General features: G+C 41.3%; 1 protein-coding gene across 4 annotated transcripts in view; it reads left to right on the top strand.

Annotated features, from left to right (window-relative positions):
* Nucleotides 1-19,433, top strand: part of LOC106568153 (adaptor related protein complex 3 subunit beta 1) — an 85,895-nt gene that overhangs the window by 7,374 nt on the left and 59,088 nt on the right. Inside the window, exons 1-6 of one of the 4 annotated variants that reach the window (XM_082955580.1) lie at nucleotides 965-1,929; nucleotides 2,736-2,811; nucleotides 3,057-3,131; nucleotides 4,457-4,552; nucleotides 4,850-5,010; nucleotides 5,109-5,175. In XM_082955580.1, coding sequence (XP_082811706.1) covers nucleotides 1,742-1,929; nucleotides 2,736-2,811; nucleotides 3,057-3,131; nucleotides 4,457-4,552; nucleotides 4,850-5,010; nucleotides 5,109-5,175 — 663 coding nt within the window. In that variant the 5' untranslated portion in view covers nucleotides 965-1,741. Of the gene's footprint in view, nucleotides 1-964; nucleotides 1,930-2,735; nucleotides 2,812-3,056; nucleotides 3,132-4,456; nucleotides 4,553-4,849; nucleotides 5,011-5,108; nucleotides 5,176-19,433 lie in introns of those variants that run through there. The other 3 variants (XM_014138242.3, XM_014138233.3, XM_014138251.3) reach the window with 3 other exon arrangements.

The raw sequence follows: 19,433 nt of genomic DNA, 5'->3' as shown, positions 1-19,433 counted from the left end.
AAAATAAAAAAAACACACAATTTTAAATTTTCTACGTAAGACTGATTTGAGTCGGTCGGTCACATTTGACTGTTTTTGGATTTTTTGTTAATTTACTGTACATTTTTTTTACCGTTAGTCGGCAGCAAAATTGAACAAAATTTGCGTCCCTAATTTCTACCTTTGTATACCTATTCAGAATACAAAACCATGAAGACAATGATATTCATATTCATAATTATGCATTTCTGTATAGTACAGAACAGGGACCCTTGATGTAATTCCGTTACCGAATGTAAATCCACTTCACCTGCTGTAACCAAAATACATTTGTTCAAACTTATAGCTGACACCCCATTCTTTCTGCAGACATCTCTGAATCATAATTCATAGCAGATATTAAAGTTTTTTTGGTCGCATAAAAACTGAGGGAAATTTTACTGTAACTCTGTTACTAAACTTTGCATCTGCACAGTTCTTCCAGTAAATGTGTTTTTATGAAATGGTCTATGTAAATTGTTCAAAATAGTCCTTGTCCATAGAGTTTGTTAAACTTTGAAATCAATGGCAGACAATAGTAGCCTATGTAACGGCAGCTAATAAACCAGCTGATTGGAGAAGTTTACAGCACCTTATCCTGCTGGTCGTTATGTGAGTGAATTACCATAGCTTTCTCAGGGCTGGTTGATTTGAAGAATGGCTTCCCAGAATGAATAACCTAGGAAAAGAGACTAGGCTGATTGAAATGTGAAGAATGACATGTACAGTTGTTGGGTGTTGTCCTAACTCTGTGTGGTTCTCCTGGCAGTGTGTGAGGCTGGCAGGGCTTTTATCTAGCCCAGCCCTCACAGCAGTTCCCTGGGAGGGCACAAGGCAGGCGTGGGTGTAAAGTGGTGTATTGTGCTGTGGACAGAGGTGGTGAAAGCTTCTGTGTGTTTACCCTGAGGCTGATAAGGCCCTCCCGTTTCCCCTAGAGGGACGTGGCCACAGTCACAGGCAGAGACACAGAGAACTAAACTACCACGCTACAAGCACCGACTCCGGCAGAGAGAACCAACTGAGCTACAGCTACACATGGACAGAGAACTAATGTACGTCCAGAGAAGAGGAGGAGAAGCGGAAGAAGTAGCCATTGACTGATGGGCTAAGGATCTGTCAGACAGAGAACTTCATCCCTTCTCCAGATTGGATTTAAAACAGTGAAGACTGAGTCATACTAGTAGTCTGCAAAGAGGGCAACTTCAACTTGCAACTCCCTCTATTGACATCGAGCTAAGGAGATGGTGCTCAAAAGTTTAGTAGCCTGATGAGAGAGTGCTGGAGAGGGAGAGTGCTGGAGAGGGAGAGTGCTGGAGAGGGAGAGTGCTAGAGGGAGAGAGAGAGAGAGAGAGAGAGGTAGAGGTAGAGAGAGCTGGGGGGAGAGAGCTGGATAGAGGGAGATAGAGCTGGGGGGAGAGAGAGCTGGATAGAGGGAGATAGAGAAAGCTGGGGGGAGAGAGACAGCTAGAAAGAAAGAGAGCAGGAGAGCGAGATGACAGGCAGGAAACGCCTGGAGTCACAGGACTGAAATAAAGCAGAAGAGAGTATAACTGGATGACCAGGGGGAGCTGTCTGTGCCAGGGAGAGGGCCAGAGGTTTAGCCAGCTGCAAGGGCATCCTGTGTCTCCCCTTACCTACTGACAGAAGTGGAGAAAGAAGAGCGTAGGAACACTGACAGAGAGATGAGAGGAGAGCAAGACAGGCCTGTAGAAGCTGTAGCAGTATGAATGGTCACCGGGGTTTCTCTGTGCTGCGTTCTGAGGCAGCAGGGGCTGTGAGGACAGCTCTGGTGTCTGCTGAGAACCTCCAGCTCACCTTAAAGACTGAACTCAGCCAGGAGGAGCAACACCTCACACCCCACACCAATGGAGGCCCCGATGAGACACACACCAAAGGGTACTGTACAGAAGTGTGAGTCTTGGCACTTGCTTGTGATGTGGGTCTTCAAGTTTAGCAAATAGCCTAGCGTTTCCTGATCTCTAGCTGAGTAGTGTAAGTTGATTGTGACATTATCGTGAGTCACTCACAACCTGACATTGCTTTCTCTGCGCCTGGTAACAACACCCAATATGGTTAAGTTGTGTTTTGTGTTTTTCATTCTCTCTACCCATCCCCCTCTCTCCCTCATGTTGTTCAATTTGATTTATTTATGATTTATTAGGATCCACATTAGCCGACGCCATTGGCGACATCTAATCTTACTAGGGACTAAAAAGACATTACAGAAAAAATACTTTACAGTTTACGTACATATAATAACATGAACAGTTACACATACCTGTCAGTGCATACACACAACAACAAGTAAGTCACATGGGAAGAGGCGTTGTGCCGTGAGGTGTTGCTTCATTTGTATTTTTAAAACCAGGTTTGCTGTTCACTTGCGCTATATAAGATGGGAGTTCCATGCAATCATGGCTCTTTATAATACTGTATGTTTCCTTGAATTTGTTCTGGACCTGGGGACTGTGAAAAGACCCCTGGTGGCATGTCTGTTGGTAAGTGTGTGTCTAAGTTGACTATGCAAACAATTTCCAAGTCAAACTCTCTGTGCACCACAGTTTTCCATTCTTAAGTTAATGAAATTCATTAATCAATTCCTGGCTACATCAGTGAGAGTTGTCTGGTGTACAAAAGCGCATCTGCTCTGCAAATAAGCAGTGTGATAATATCAAAAAGCGTATTGTACATTTTCTAATCTCTTTCTCCCCCTCCAGGAATGATGACCTTAAAGAGATGCTTGAGAGCAACAAGGAGTCGCTTAAACTGGAGGCCATGAAGAGGGTTGTTGGGGTGAGTAGTCGAACCTATACACACATTCCAAGCCTGATAAGTGCACATCAGCTAAGTGCACTGCAAACTCAGTTCAAGTGTACTTCAGTTTTATAGTCTCAATTCATTTACTGAACATTTTTAAAAAAAAATCCTCCTTTGAAAAAAGTATAAATAGATGCAGTACTTTGCTGTAGTATGATATGTACAATGCAATAGTACATTGAATACTGTGGTGAAACATGTAAGTGATTTTCTGTCTACAGCTGATCGCAAAGGGGAAGAATGCCTCTGAGCTGTTCCCAGCAGTGGTGAAGAACGTGGCTAGTAAGAATATAGAGGTAAGGCATCATCAACACACATACACTGAGCATCCATTCTGTTTGCACAACATGGTTGAAAACATTTAGAAGGCTCTATCTAAAAGAACATGGAGGACATTTCCCCACTGCAAGTATGAGACCACAGAACCACTGCCCGGCCAGATGAGTTCCCCACGCCTGGTAATATTGATCAGGAGAATAAACAGGCAGTACGAAAGGGTGTGTGTGTGTGTGACAAGGCAGCCAATGGTAGGGAACTGGAGCAGGTTGGTGGGGGTAATTGGCAGAGGAGAGCCCATGGTCACGTCCTCTCTCTCCCCCCTCACACACACCAGCTGCTAGGGTAGTGCTAGATCCCTCTCTGGGCCTCTGCATCTCTCTGTCTGTCTTCACCTCTCTTTCCACGCTCTCTCTCAACCTGGCCCCTTGCTTGTTCTCTCCTCTGCAGGCCTGTGTTTTGCTGTGTGTTATTGATTGTCTCTAATCAGAAAGCAGCATAGGACACAGAGTATTGAAGGAATAATGTGATTTAATATCAGGATGCTTTGTTTTCTTCAACTAGTTCTAGAAACAACACCCTGAGACTAGACATCCTGGAGGTGTGTGTATGAGTGGGGAAACGAGGGTAGTATGGGGGGAGGGGGGCTAGACTGTATGATGACTGATCTAATAATGGATATTCAATCACTAGCTTATTTGATTAGTATTCCTAGTTTTGAACATCTATTTTCTGTGATGTTGTCGATATGATGTGATTCCCTTAAAACGAGGCCAGATGGGTTATGTCCCCTCTTAGTCATTAATGCTGTTAATTCACCCACTAATTACTGCAATGATTGAAAACTGTTTCACCACAGCTGAACCTTCCCGTACACACACCGGATAACACTGGTGAATCATGAAAGGGCCAACCTTTAACCCCCAGTCGGACACTGGACAAATATTAGCTCAGTCTCCTACGTGTGAAGGGAGAAGCGAGCAAGGGAGGGAGGGAAGGAAGTGAGGGAGGGAGGAAGCGATAACGCTACTGAAACTTTCTGAATTCAAACAAAAAATAGTTTTGTTCATTCTCTGCTCTCCCTGAAACAACATGGGATCTAGACTGTTATAATATCAATCAGGAACACTTTCAACCTCCGCTTTCCCCCTTTAAAACAACTAAACCAAGACGTACATCTGACGTCTAGCCAAAGCACTGTTCTCTCCACTGTCAAAGAATAGTGTTACCTACACATTCTGTAATGTGGACTGTCCGTTCTCAACCTGAAAGCTAATGAATGGATTTAGGATTTGTCAAAAAATAAGGGTGTATTAATGACTAATTGAAAATGTGTGTTTTCCAGCTAAAGAAGTTGGTGTATGTGTACCTGGTGAGGTATGCAGAGGAGCAGCAGGACCTGGCTCTACTGTCCATCAGCACCTTTCAGAGGGCCCTCAAGGTAACGTGTGTGTGTGTGTGTGTGTGTGCGCAGCAGGCTTTGATGCTGAGGGTTCTACCGTTTGAATTCCCACGCACTTGTACTCTAAGACGAAAGTGTCGTGTGTGTGTGTGTGTGTGTGTGTGTGTGTGTGTGTGTGTGTGTGTTGAGAAGTATTGAGCTGTTAAAGAGTCTGTCTCCATGTGAGGTCACGGGCCAACAGTGGTGATTTCTGTCTCCATTCCTTTCTTTCTATTTTACTTTCCTCTGTCTCAAGGTGTAGATAATACTAATACCGGCAATCTCTCCCTCTGCTAGGACCCTAACCAGCTGATCAGAGCCAGTGCTCTCAGGGTTCTGTCCAGTATCAGAGTCCCCATCATCGTTCCCATCATGATGCTGGCCATCAAGGAGGCTGCCTCCGACATGTCCCCTTACGTCAGGAAAACATCCGCCCACGCCATCCAGAAACTCTACAGGTAGGGTGTGGGTGGGTGTGTTTGTGTGTGTGTGAGTGTTTTTCTGTGTGTGTGTTTGGACCTTGGAGTTGTATCAAAGCTTTCCTCCTCCTCCTCAGCCTGGACCAGGATCAGAAGGAGCTCCTGATAGAAGTCATTGAGAAACTGCTGAAGGACAAAAGCACAGTGAGTAGAACCAGTTTACAGTACCAGATCATATATAATTGTCCACAGGAGACCTCTTACAAGACCTCAGTAGACAACATGCTCTTCATACAGTGTTAATTTTGTCAACAATAGCTATGATGTAAAATACTGTCAACAATATATTTTTCCTGGCTAAAACTATGACGATAAAAATGTGAAGACGCGTTTTCTCTGTCCAGGGCGAAGAATTTACTGTTAATACTTGACTAACACTCTCTACCGTGTTAATTTTGTAACATTTAATTAGGAATCAAATCCAATTCACTAATTAGCCTATTTTTTTCTGACATTTTTGGCCTTTTTATCATAAAATGTCAACAACAACGGCCACGAGTCACTTCGCGATCTAGCAACTCCTGTGGCGGGCGAGGCGCATGCACGCTGACACGGTCGCCAAGTGTACAGTGTTTCCTCTGACGCATTGGTGCAGCTGGCTCCCGGGTTAAATGTGCATTGTGTCAAGAAGCAGTGCGGCTTGGCTGGGTCGTGTTTCGGTGGACACGCGGCTCTTGACCTTCGCCTCTCCCGAGTTCGTACGTGAGTTGCAGCGATGAGACAAGACTGTAACTACTACCAATTGGATACCATGAAATATATAAATAAAAAGACGTGCCTCCACCCTGCTGCCAAAAAATGACAATTATTCTTCCAGTAACTTAACGTTATGAACAATGATGGTATGTATTGGGTGACATGTTCTCACAAGAACAATATAGTTTGAATAGTATTTTATTTGCTGTTCTGGTTAGTGATTGTCTTATTTCACTGTAGAGCCTCTAGCCCTGCTCAATATGCCTTAGCCAACCCTTTAGTTCCTCCTCCCAAACATGCGGTGACATCAGCTGGTTTAAATGTTTCTAGAGACAATATCTCTCTTAACATCACACAATGCCTAGGTTTACCTCCAATGTATTCACATCCTACCATACCTTTGTCTGTACATTATGCCTTGAATATATTCTATCGCCCCCAGAACCCTGCTCCTCTTACTCTCTGTTCCGAACATACTAGACGACCAGTTCTTATAGCCTTTAGCCGTACCCTTATCCTACTCCTCCTCTGTTCCTCTGGTGATGTAGAGGTTAATCCAGGCCCAGCAGTGCCTAGCTCCACTCCTTTCCCCAGGTGCTCTCATTTGTTGACTTCTGTAACCGTAAAAGCTTTGGTTTCATGCATGTTAACATTAGAAGCCTCCTCTCTAAGTTTGTTTTATTCACTGCTTTAGCACACTCTGCCAACCCAGATGTCCTAGCCGTGTCTGAAATTTCCATCCCATACTATAACATTTTCCGGCAAGATAGAACTGCCAAAGGGGGCGGAGTTGAAATCTACTGCAGAGACTGCAGAGTTCTGTCTTACTATCCAGGTCTGTACCCAAACAATTCGAGCTTTTACTTTTAAAAATCCACCTTTCCAGAAACAATCTAAGCTTGATGCCCTCAATCTCACACAAATTATCAATGAACCTACCAGGTACAACCCCAAATCCGTAAACACGGGCACCCTCATAGATATCATCCTGACCAACTTGCCCTCCAAATACACCTCTGCTGTTTTCAACCAAGATCTCGGCGATCACTGCCTCATTGCGGGCATCTGCAATGGGTCTGCGGTCAAACGACCACCCCTCATCACTGTCAAACGCTCCCTAAAACACTTCAGCGAGCAGGCCTTTCTAATTAACCTGGCCCGGGTATCCTGGAAGGATATTGACCTTATCCCGTCAGTAGAGGATGCCTGGTTATTCTTTAAAAGTGCCTTCCTCACCATCTTAAATAAGCATGCCACATTAAAAAAATGTAGAACCAGGAACAGATATAACCCTTGGTTCACTCCAGACCTGACTGCCCTTGACCAGCACAAAAACATCCTGTGGCATACTGCATTAGCATCGAATAGCCCCCGTGATATGCAACTTTTCAAGGAAGTTAGGAACCAATATACACCGGCAGTTAGGAAAGCTAAGGCTAGCTTTTTCAAACAGAAATGTGCATCCTGTAGCACAAACTCAAAAAAAGTTCTGGGACACTGTAAAGTCCATGGAGAATAAGAGCACCTCCTCCCAGCTGCCCACTGCTCTGAGGCTAGGAAACATTGTCACCACCGATAAATCCACTATAATTGAGAATTTCAATAAGCATTTTTCTACGTCTGGCCATGCTTTCCACCTGGCTACCCCTACCCCAGTCAAAAGAGGGAGGCTTGCAAGCCGAAGAACCCCATCCCAACCGTGAAGCACGGCGGTGGCAGCATCGTGTTGTGGGGATGCTTTGCTGCAGGAGGAACTGGTGCACTTCACAAAATAGATGGCATCACGAGGTAGGAAAATCATGTGGATATATTGAAGCCACATCTCAAGACATCAGTCAGGAAGTTAAAGCTTGGTTGCAAACGTGTCATCCAAACGGACAATGACCCCAAGCATACTTCCAAAGTTGTGGCAAAATGGCTTAAGGACAACAAAGTCAAGGTATTGGAATTGCCATCACAAAGCCCTGACCTCAATCCTATAGAAAATTAATTTGATAATCCCAAAATATCAATTTTAGACAAGTCTAAATCAATTCCAGGCACAGTTGACCCCCCTCCCCCCCCCCCCCCCTGCATTCAATGCTCTGGTATTTCTTCATTTTTCTTCATAGTTCAAAGTAGATGGCCTATGACAATGTCCCAATTTCAATTTCTCACCTGAACCCCACCACAACTCCTATGTCTTGTCCGTTTGCCAACCAGAATATCAGCAATATGAGAAGTTTTGGAAAGGATTTCTCTCCATGCTCACTCCACGTGGACTTCGTTGCTCTCCTGAGAGAAAAGGCAGTTGATTACATCAACTGGATGCTGGCTCGGATAGATGTGGTGCAGGACAGGGCCTTATTGAACTCCATTTCTTCAGCCGGTTAGAGGGGGTTTATATCAGTTTATATCTGCTTCAGGAAATCTAGACAAATGATCTACTATATGACAAATTATTACTTCGGACCAATATTATTAATACAAATCTCTAAAACAAATGTCAAAGAGAGTAACACATTCTGATGAAACAATTTTCCCAAATTGGTTATACTCCCCTTATCACACTGCCAACCTCATCGCAGAGTCATAGGATCAGGAAATTATCCCGATATTCCAGCAGACCCAATCTGGTGAGATTTATCAAAACAAAACACAACAAACCACGCAACAATACACTCCTTCATATATCACTCAATACATCGCGACATATCACTCAAGGTGTGTAAACGTAATCCAAAAACCTCTAAATTCCCCCATTTTGACACATGTAAAAAAACAACACTACTGGTTAAGAATGAAAACAAATTAAAATAACAAAATCGAATTAGATTCACTACCCATAACTCCATAAAGAAAAGAAATTGTACCCACAACTTGATTCAAGGAATATAAAAATAGACCAGAGACAGTTCTATCCTTCTCGTGGTCCGAATTACACATATGACTATTAATTAGAAACTTCTCCATAATTATCAGTATTATAAATTACCTTAAATCATCAACAAACCATCTCTCGGCTTTCCAGTGAGGGCGATCAAACCACACCAGAAAGTTAGAACAGAGGTCAGAGGTCATTCAAACCCTTCAAATAAGTGTTTCTTTCTGTATTAGATTAATTATTTAAAAACAGTCAAACATTTCTTACATTTCATAGCCCAGGTTACAGTTTATTCAGTACATTCCTTATCAAAAGAATACATGTTCAATTAAAACTAAGAAAACTTCAGAAATGTCCATTTGTGTACCCCTTTCAAGATACTTCGGCTCTAACCCATGAAAAACCCACTGAAACCAAATAAAATAATCCCACACTATAAATCATACATGGTATTGAAACACTAACAAACATTCATGATGTAGGGTAAAAGCAAAACATTTCCCAGGCCTTATTTAATGTGGGAGCTCCCCTTAACATACATACTGTAGTGGACTTCCATCAGTCCTGGAAGAAAGAATCCTACTCAAACAACATCAGATAATATAGTGTCCCATTATGAGGAATAGACAGCTTCTAAAGTAAACAATCCCAGAGCCCCTTTCTGGTAATCCTATCAGTTTAACCTGTTGCATTAATTTAGTCAATATAAAACCTCTTAACAAATCTAAGACCTTCAAAAAATTGGCACCATCAGCTCAATATTCATCAGCTAAATGTTCAGTACTAAAACATTGACTTTAGATACTTGCCATTGTTCCATGTAATGGAAACAGGTTGTTTTAAATGACATTACCTTCCTGCTCAAATTCACTGGTGTTAACTAAATTACAAAACTGAGCAACAAAAACCAAAAACTGTCAAAGAACGTTTCCGATTTAACACAGTCAACTTAGTGCATGTAAACTTCTGACCCACTGGAATTGTGATACAGTGAAATAATCTGTCTGTAAACAATTGTTGGGAAAATTACTTGTGTCTTGCACAAAGTAGATGTCCTAAACGACTTACTGGTTTGTTATTAACAAGAAATTACCGGAGTGGTTGAAAAACTAGTTTTAATGACTCTAACCTAAGTGTATGTAAACTTCTGACTTAAACTGTATATGGTCCCGTTTGTAATGTTCTAACTGTTTTGCTGTGTGCTAAGTTAAGGGTCTTGTAAGTTAAGGGTCCCGTTTGTAATGTTCTAACTGTTTTGCTGTGTGCTAAGTTAAGGGTCTTGTAAGTTAAGGGTCTTGTAAGTTAAGGGTCTTGTAAGTTACGGGTCCCGTTTGTAATGTTCTAACTGTTTTGGTGTGTGCTAAGTTAAGGGTCTTGTAAGTTAAGGGTCTTGTAAGTTAAGGGTCTTGTAAGTTACGGGTCCCGTTTGTAATGTTCTAACTGTTTTGGTGTGTGCTAAGTTAAGGGTCTTGTAAGTTAAGGGTCCCGTTTGTAATGTTCTAACTGTTTTGGTGTGTGCTAAGTTAAGGGTCTTGTAAGTTAAGGGTCCCGTTTGTAAATGTATGTTCTAACTGTTTTGGTGTGTGCTAAGTTAAGGGTCTTGAATTTGTATGATCAACTTAACGTGGAGCACTAAATTTGGGTTGAATAACATTGATAGTAGTGGTTTTATTTTACCATGTTATCAGAATTCTAATAAAGATACATATGGCTTTCTGGATGATACAGTACAATTTACTTTAGTATGTTTATAACTATGTAAGTGGACTAGCAGTAGTGACTAATGTTTTATGAATTAGATTGAATGATTCATTGTGCAACATGTATTTGTAGCCGGAGGCTAAGTACATACGGGGACAGAATGTTCACTTAAGAGTGTGCCAAATGATAGGTGACCCTTACTGTACATTCATACCCCAGGGTGAGGGTAACTTTACTATTGGGGTGGAACATCTGAAAGAGCTCAGTGGTCATTTGAATCAGTTTGGATGGGTTCAGTAATTATCTGGTGTTATGAGAGCTACAATATTTAAATGGTTGATTTCTGGCTTAGTTATTTATTTATTTTTTACAATGATGCTGAATATAACTTATGTTAAGAAATTGTGCAGCAAAGCCGTTGAGACTATTCTTGCAATGCCATTACTGACCCCTGAAGGAGATGCCTCAGAACCCTATTTACCTGATTTATTTCCTATGCCTGATTACATGTCTGATGAAGACTATGATAATCCATAACACACAGGTAAACATATTGAGTCAATGGTACAGTCCATAGGCCATGCTCACGGCGGGAGTTATGTGAATGGTGCCTCCCAAGGTAGGGTTAATGGCCTACCGTCATGGTGACCCTGAGACAATAGACAGTCTCAACAAAGCTATTGCCTTCTGTGTGGTGATAATGTACTGACGTTTGAATACATATGTTCCTTTCCCCCTTCTGAGAATGAATTGCCCTATACAACGGGTTGAAACTCACTGACAACAGAGGTCATTTACAATTGTAATGTACTAAGTGTAAGAAAGTATTTTCTTTTCCCTCATGTTAATGCTTGCTTAACCTCTTTTGACGGTCGCCTAGGATAGGGGGCGCTACAGCGATTTTTGAAAATAATTCGTGCCCATTTTAAACGGCCTCCTACTCAAACTCAGAAGCTAGGATATGCATATAATTAATACTTGTGGATAGAAAACACCCTACAGTTTCTAAAACTGTTTGAATGGTGTCTATGAGTATAACAGAACTCATATGGCAGTCAAAACCCCGAGACCGATCGTAACAGGATGTGGAATTCTGAATTGCGGACTCAACTTCATCACTTTGCCTATAAATCACACCGTGAGCAATGGTTCATTGAGCACTTCCTATTGCTTCCACTAGATGTCACCAGTCTTTACAAAGTGGTTTGAGTCTCCTACTGTGAAAACTGACAGAATGAGAGGCTGTGGAAAGTGGTCACATGAGGAGGGCCATCACCATTATGACGCCCGCGCCCCTGGCTACCCTCCCCTTTCGAAACGTTTAGAAAGACAATGCAATCGTCCCCCTTGAATCTTATTGGAGCTCTGGTTGAAAAAGGCCCTAAAGATTTATGTTATACAACGTTTGACATGTTTGAACGAACCTAAATTTAAAAAAAAAGCATTTTATTGAAAGAGGAGTCCCGCGGCCGACGGAACTTTTGGAGCAGCCTTCAGAACGCGCTAACAAGAACAAGCTATTGGGACGTAAAGGATTAACTTTTTCGAACGAAAATACATTTGTTGTGGACCTGGGATTCCTGGAAGTGCTTTCTGATGAAGATAATCAAAGGTAAGGGATTATTGACAATAGTATACAAGAGTAGATTTGATATGCGATTGTTCCAAGATGGAGCTGACCTGTAACGGTAGCCTATTTTTCTGAGTATCGCATCCCCTTTTATCGCAAAGTGTGATTACCCAGTAAAGTTATTTTTAAATCTGGCATTACAGGTGCTTTCAAGAGATATTCATCTATAAATCTTAGAATGACATTACATTTTAAAAATGTTTTCGAATAGTAATTTAGTAAATTGTAGCACTGTTTCACCGGATGCATTTGAGGGAAAATAGTCAACGTCACGCGCCGATGTAAAATGCTGTTTTTATATATAAATATGAACTTTATCGAACAAAAGAATGCATGTATTGTGTAACATGATGTCCTAGGAGTGTCATCTGATGAAGATTGTAAAGGGTTAGTGCTGCATTTATCTGTTTTTCGGTTATTTGTGATGCATGTGGTTGGTCGGAAAATGGCTGTGGCTACTTTTACGATATACTCCTCTAACATAATCTAATGTTTTGCTTTTGCTGTAAAGCCTTTTTGAAATTGGACAATGTGGTTCAGGAGAGGTGTATCTATAAAACGATATAACATAGTCCTATATTTGAAAAAAATATATAGAAAATGCTGTTATGCTAATGGCGATAGGATTTTTCGCTGGATGTCCGTCCCGAGCCCGCCCAGAGGTTAATGGAAATACTTGTAAGTCATTTTCTATTAGGTTGAGACTTAGTCTCAAAAGGGAGGAAATGTCGTGAAAGATTAAATTCTTACATCTAGACGTTCCGCTAGCGGAACACCGCTCCAATATCCAATGATAGGGCGTGGCGCGAAATACAAACTCTCGAAAATCCGAAAACTTCCATTTTTCAAACATATGACTATTTTACACCATTTTAAAGACAAGACTCTCCTTTATCTAACCACACTGTCCGATTTCAAAAAGGCTTTACAATGAAAGCAAAACATTAGATTATATCAGAAGAGTACGTACCCAGACAGAAATAATCAGACACCCATTTTTCAAGCTAGCATATAAATGTCACAAAAACCAAAACCACAGCTAAATGCAGCACTAACCTTTGATGATCTTCATCAGATGACACTCCTAGGACATTATGTTATACAATACATGCATGTTTTGTTCAATCAAGTTAATATTTATATCAAAAACCAGTTTTTTACATTAGCATGTGACGTTCAGAACTAGCATTCCCACCGAACACTTCCGGTGAATTTACTAAATTACTCACGATAAACGTTCACAAAAAAACATAATTATTTTAAGAATTATAGATACAGAACTCCTTTATGCAATCGCGGTGTCCGATTTTAAAATAGCTTTTCGGTGAAAGCACATTTTGCAATATTCTGAGTAGATAGCCCGGCCATCACAGGCTAGCTATTTTGACACCCACCAAGTTTGGTACTCACCAAACTCAGATTTACTATAAGAAAAACTGGATTATCTTTGCTGTTCTTCGTCAGAATGCAATCCCAGGACTTCTACTTCAACAACAAATGTTGGTTTGGTTCCAAATAATCCATAGTTATATCCAAATAGCGGCGTTTTGTTCGTGCGTTCAAGACACTATCCGAAGGGTGACGCGCCCGCGCGTATCTTGACAAAAAATTTCAAAATATTCCATTACTGTACTTCGAAGCATGTCAAACGCTGTTTAAAATCAATTTTTATGCGATTTTTCTCGTAAAATAGCGATAATATTCCGACCGGGAGTCGTTGTTTTAATTCAAAGACTGAAAATGTAAAAATGGACTCTTCACGTGCACGCGCGCACCCGTCTCATTGTTCTCAGATCGACCACTATCCAAATGCGCTACTGTTTTTCAGCCATGGACTGCAAAGTCATCATTCAACATTCTGGCGCCTTCTGAGAGCCTATGGGAGCCTTAGAAAGTGTCACGTTACAGCAGAGATCCTCTGTTTTCAATAAAGAGGCTAAAGAAGGCCAAGAAATGGTCAGAGAGGGCGCTTCCTGTTTGGAATCTTCTCAGGTTTTGGCCTGCCATATGAGTTCTGTTATACTCAGACACCATTCAAACAATTTTAGAAACTTTAGGGTGTTTTCTATCCAAATCAAACAATTATATGCATATTCTAGTTTCTGGGCAGGAGTAGTAACCAGTTTAAATCGGGTACGTTTTTTATCTGGCCGTGAAAATACTGCCCCCTATCCATAACAGGTTAACCTGTCTGGGCTAGGGGGCAGTATTTTCACGGCCGGATAAAAAAACGTACCCGATTTAAACTGGTTACTACTCTTTCCCAGAAACGAGAATATGCATAGTATTAGTAGATTTTGAAAGAAAACACTATGAAGTTTCTAAAACTGTTTGAATGGTGTCTGAGTATAACAGAACTCGTATGGCAGGCAAAAACCTGAGAAAATTCCAAGCAGGAAGTGGCCTGTCAGAAATTGTAGTTCTTCTTTCTAGTCCCTTTCGAAACTACAGTATCTTTGGGGTTACGTTGCACTTTCTAAGGCTTCCATTGGCTCTCTAAAGCCTTCAGAAAGCGGATTGAGGCGTCTCCTGTCTCTGGGCAGAGTATGGTAGCTCAGTTTGTCAGTGGTCTGCCTAGTGACAAAGAGATTGGAGATGCGCGGTCCCGCGCATTTCTTTCCCTCTTTGAATGAATACACTATTGTTCGGTTGGAATATTATTGCTATTTTACGAGAAAGATACCATAAAAATTGATTTTAAACAGCGTTTGACATGCTTTGAAGTACGGTAAAGGACACATTTTTGTCTCGAAATGCGCTTGCGCGTTACCCTTTGGATAGTGACCTGAACACACGAACAAAACGGAGGTATTTGGACATAACTATGGATTATTTGGAACAAAAACAACATTTCTTGTGGAAGTAGCAGTCCTGGGAGTGCATTCTGACGAAGATCAGCAAAGGTAATACCATTTTTCGAATAGTAATTCTGAGTTTAGTAAGCCCCGAAGTTGGTGGGTGTCAAAATATCTAGCCGTGATGGCTGAGCTATGTACTCAGAATATTGCAAAATGTGCTTTCGCCAAAAAGCTATTTTAAAATCTGACATAGCGATTGCATAAAGGAGTTCTGTATCTATAATTCTTAAAATAATTGTTATGTATTTTGTCAATGTTTATGGTGAGTAATTTAGTAAATTCACTGGAAGTTTTGGGTGGGAATGCATGTTCTGAACATCACATGCCAATGTTTTTGATATAAATATGAACTTGATTGAACAAAACATGCATGTATTGTATAACATAATGTCCTAGGAGTGTCATCTGATGAAGATCATCAAAGGTTAGTGCTTCATTTAGCTGTGTTTTGGGTTTATGTGACATATATGCTTGCTTGGAAAATGGCTGTGTGATTATTTGTTGCTATGTACTCTCCTAACATAATGTAATGTTTTGCTTTCGCTGTAAAGCCTTTTTGAAATCGGACAATGTGGTTAGATTAACGAGAGTCTTGTCTTTAAAATGGTGTAAAATAGTCGTATGTTTGAAAAATTGAAATTATTGCATTTTTGAGGTTTTGTATTTCGCGCCACGCTCTTCCACTGGCTGTTGAATAGAGTGGGACGGTGACGTGCCACCTAGCCCATAGAGGTTAAAGAATAGTCTTGTTATATGCTAGTGTTTTTGTAACCTGACACAAACTTGTCTTGGTGTGACTTAGTCATAAGGCTGGGCTTACAGCTAAGAGACATTTGGGTGCAACTGCAGCATGTGAAATCCCGTGGGTTTACCATCTACAGAAAGTCACATGTATGGAACCTTGGAGAAAGGAGTACAATATAGTGTTTATTGTTGTGAACGCAGTTAGACGGTTGAGCCCTCGGGCTATCAACCTTGTGCTATCTTAAATTTACACAGACAACGAATGACCTTTTACACAATATCTGCTGATTGCCACGTATACAGAAAGGGGTTGTATGCATTTTCTCTATAAAAGCATTGAATCAGCACTGTCTGTTGAGCTTTTCAACTATGCACTGTTTACTGGGTTGTTGATGCTCCATTTTTGCAAATCTTATGATAAAGTGTTGTTTGAAAGAATCTGCAGTCTCTCCTCACTTTGATTAGATATTCCACGACATGAGGAGCACACTTTTTGTTTGGTTATAACCAGAGAATGTCCCAAACCCTTGCAGCATTTCAAATAGATAGGGTATAGACTGTACAGGGTTAGATATGTATAAAAGAAGATTGTCCGCATATAAAGGACACCTTGCAAGTTATGTTGCCCCTTAGTATTCCCTAAAGAATTTGGCTATTGAGCCTCTTGCTGTTGCCCTGCGCGTGGAGGAGAGGATTACTCTCCTCCACGCGCAGGGCAATAGCAAGAGGCTCAATAGCCAAATCAAATAGGAAAGGGGATAAACAGCAACCCTGCCTGGCCCCCCTGTGGAGAGGGAAGTAGCTGGAAGTAACACTGTTGGTGCGAACAGAAGTCATTGGGGACGAGTACAAAATCTTAATCCAGGAAAGGAATGACCGGCCAAACCCAAATCTCTCTAGTACTGTAAATAGATATTCCCACTCAACCAGGTCTAAAGCCTCAGCATCAAGAGAGATGACAACCTCTGGCTGTAGAGTTGAGTGGGCAGAATAAAGAACATTAAACAGCCGGCGCATATTATAGAAAGATTACCTTCCTGAGATAAATCCGGTTTTGTTAGAGTTATAATCACAGCACAAAAGGCTTATAGGGCAGTATGAGTCACAGTCTAGGGGATTATTTTTAAGCAAAACCGAAATAGTCGCTTGGGTAAGTGTCTGGGGCAGCTTCAGACTAGATAGGATTTCATGTACATTGAGCTGAGGATAGGGGATAGTATAGAGGAAAATGCTTTATAAATTTCAATAGGGAAGCCATCAGGCCCAGGAGCTTTACCGCTCTGCATGGACTGGATTGCCAGAGTAGCTTCATCATCACTTATTGAGGCATCCATGTTTGTTTGTTCTTTCTGAATTGAGACAGGGGATGTCCAGATTGTATAGAAATGCATGCATACAAGATGCATCAGGAAGAGCCTCTGATGACTAAAGAGCAGAGTAGAATTGCTTAAATTGATTGTTGATTTCTTTGGGATTGGTAGAAGATAAATCAGCTGCAACACAAATTTCAGGTATAGTGCTGCTAGCACCGGATTGTCAAAGCTGGTGAGAACTTGCCAGCTTTCTCTCCGTGTTCATAAAATGTCTGCCTCGACTTAAACAGAAGCTGCTCCGTTTGTTTAGTGGAAAGATTGTCAAATTCCGATTGGTGTAGCAGTCTCCCTCTGTAGAGTTCAGGAGTCCTTGTCCACACCAAGAATGAGTTGAGATAGCTCCGATAAGCGTTTAGTGCGCTGTTTATTGTCATACGCTGTGTATGAAATAATTTGTCCCCTTAGATATGCTTTTAACAACTCCCACACAGTAGAGTGAGACACGTCAGGGGTGCAGTTGATCTGAAAAAAAAACATCAATGTGAGTTGATATGCACTTTTTAAAGACACTACAGGATAGTAGTAGTGGGTCAAGTCGGCACGCTGTTGTGACACAGTACTGTCCGGAAAGCGGATATCCAGCTAGACAGGGCTTTGGTCTGAGATAACGATACTGTGATATGGGCTATTAGCTACAAAAGGAAGAATTATATTGTCCAGCAGGAAGAAGTAAATCCTAGAGTATGAGTAGTGGACTGGAGAAAAAAAAGTACTGTTTGACAGCTCTTCTTCCATGCAACAGACAAATTATAGGATTCTAGAAATTAATTGATTACTGCACCTGATTTTCAAATTACATTGTTGGGCTTCAGTCTGGATCTGTCTAGACTTGGATGTAATACACAATTGAAATCGCCACCCTGTATCAAATGATGAGCGTTAAGGTCGGGAAGTGTTGCAATGAGGTCTGAGAAAAATTGGGATTCTGGAGGGAACCACCTCAGTTCTCTAATGTACCTTATGCAATATGCATATTTGAAGGATAAAAATATATATATTATACAAAAAAAGAGGTATATGTCTGTCCGCCCCCTGTCCTGCGGTATTAATTACCATCTGTACAACCTGCAGTCCCATGCCAGCAGCCACTAAGCAACAAAGCGGACCAACCAGTCAAATAGTAAAAAATACATGTGGTCCTTTGGGAGTACAAAATTGTAGGTATTAAACATGCTCACAGTATGTCAGTAGGGTATCCTATTAAGGCATGGAAAGACAGCTCAGCGGCTAGCCCTAGGTAGCGACTAGACTAATTAGTACCACCCCATTTAGCATCGAGGCTGTCTAGCTGCAGCTAGTTGGTAAAAGCTAATTGTGCCATGTAATGTAAAAAAAGATATATATTTCTTTATTTCACCTTTATTTAACCAGGTAGGCTAGTTGAGAACAAGTTCTTATTTACAACTGCAACCTGGCCAAGATAAAGCTAAGCAGTGTGACACAAACAACAACACAGAGTTATACATGGAATAAACAAAACATACAGTCAATAATACAGTAGAAAAAGTATATATATACAGTGTGTGCAAATGAGGTAAGATACGTGAGGTAAGGCAATAAATAGGCCATGGTGGCGAAGTAATTACAATATACCAATTAAACACTGGAGTGATAGATGTGCAGAAGATGATGTGCAAGTAGAGATACTGGGGTGCAAAGGAGGAAGATAAATAAATAAATACAGTATGGGGATGAGGTAGTTGGATGGGCTATTTGCAGATGGGCTATGTACAGGTGCAGTGATCTCTGAGCTGCTCTGACAGCTGGAGCTTAAAGCTAGTGAGGGAGATATGGGTCTCCAGCTTCAGTGATTTTTGCAGTTCGTTCCAGTCATTGGCAGCAGAGAACTTTAACCTCCCTGGGCAAGGTGGGACGTTTGCGTTATAATTTTTATTTTAAAAGACAAGACTCTCGTTACTCTAACCACATTGTCCGATTTCAAAAAGGCTTTACAGCGAAAGCAAAACATTAGATTATGTCAGGAGAGTACCCTGCCAAAAATAATCACACAGCCATTTTCAAAGCAAGCCTATATTTTGGTCTATGTACTCTCCTAACATAATCTAATGTTTTGCTTTCACTGTAAAGCCTTTTTGAAATTGGACAATGTGGTTGGATTAAGGAGAAGTGTATCTTTAAAATGGTGTAAAATAGTCGTATGTTTAAGAAATTGAAATTATTGGATTTGAGGTTTTGTATTTCGCGCCACGCTGTTCCATTGAATATTGGCTAGGCGTTCCTCAACAGGTTTTAAGAGCAGTTGGAGGCCACGGAAGGAGAGTTGTATGGCATTGAAGTTAGTTAACACAGTGTCCAAAGAAGGGGCAGAAGTATACAAAATGGTGTCGTCTGCATAGAGGTGGATCAGAGAATCACCAGCAGCAAGAGCAACATCATTGATGTACACAGAGAAGAGAGTTGGCCCGAGAATTGAACCATGTGGCACCCCCATAGAGACTGCCAGAGGTCCGGACAACAGGCCCTCCGATTTGACACATCGAACTCTATCTGAGAAGTAGTTGCTGAACCAGGCGAGG

Source organism: Salmo salar, chromosome 01 (assembly GCF_965601325.2).
Source record: "Salmo salar chromosome 01, fSalSal1, whole genome shotgun sequence".
Lineage (NCBI taxonomy): Eukaryota > Metazoa > Chordata > Actinopteri > Salmoniformes > Salmonidae > Salmo > Salmo salar.
The sequence above is the reverse complement of the archived record's forward strand: the minus strand, read 5'-3'. Positions and strand labels throughout refer to the sequence as shown.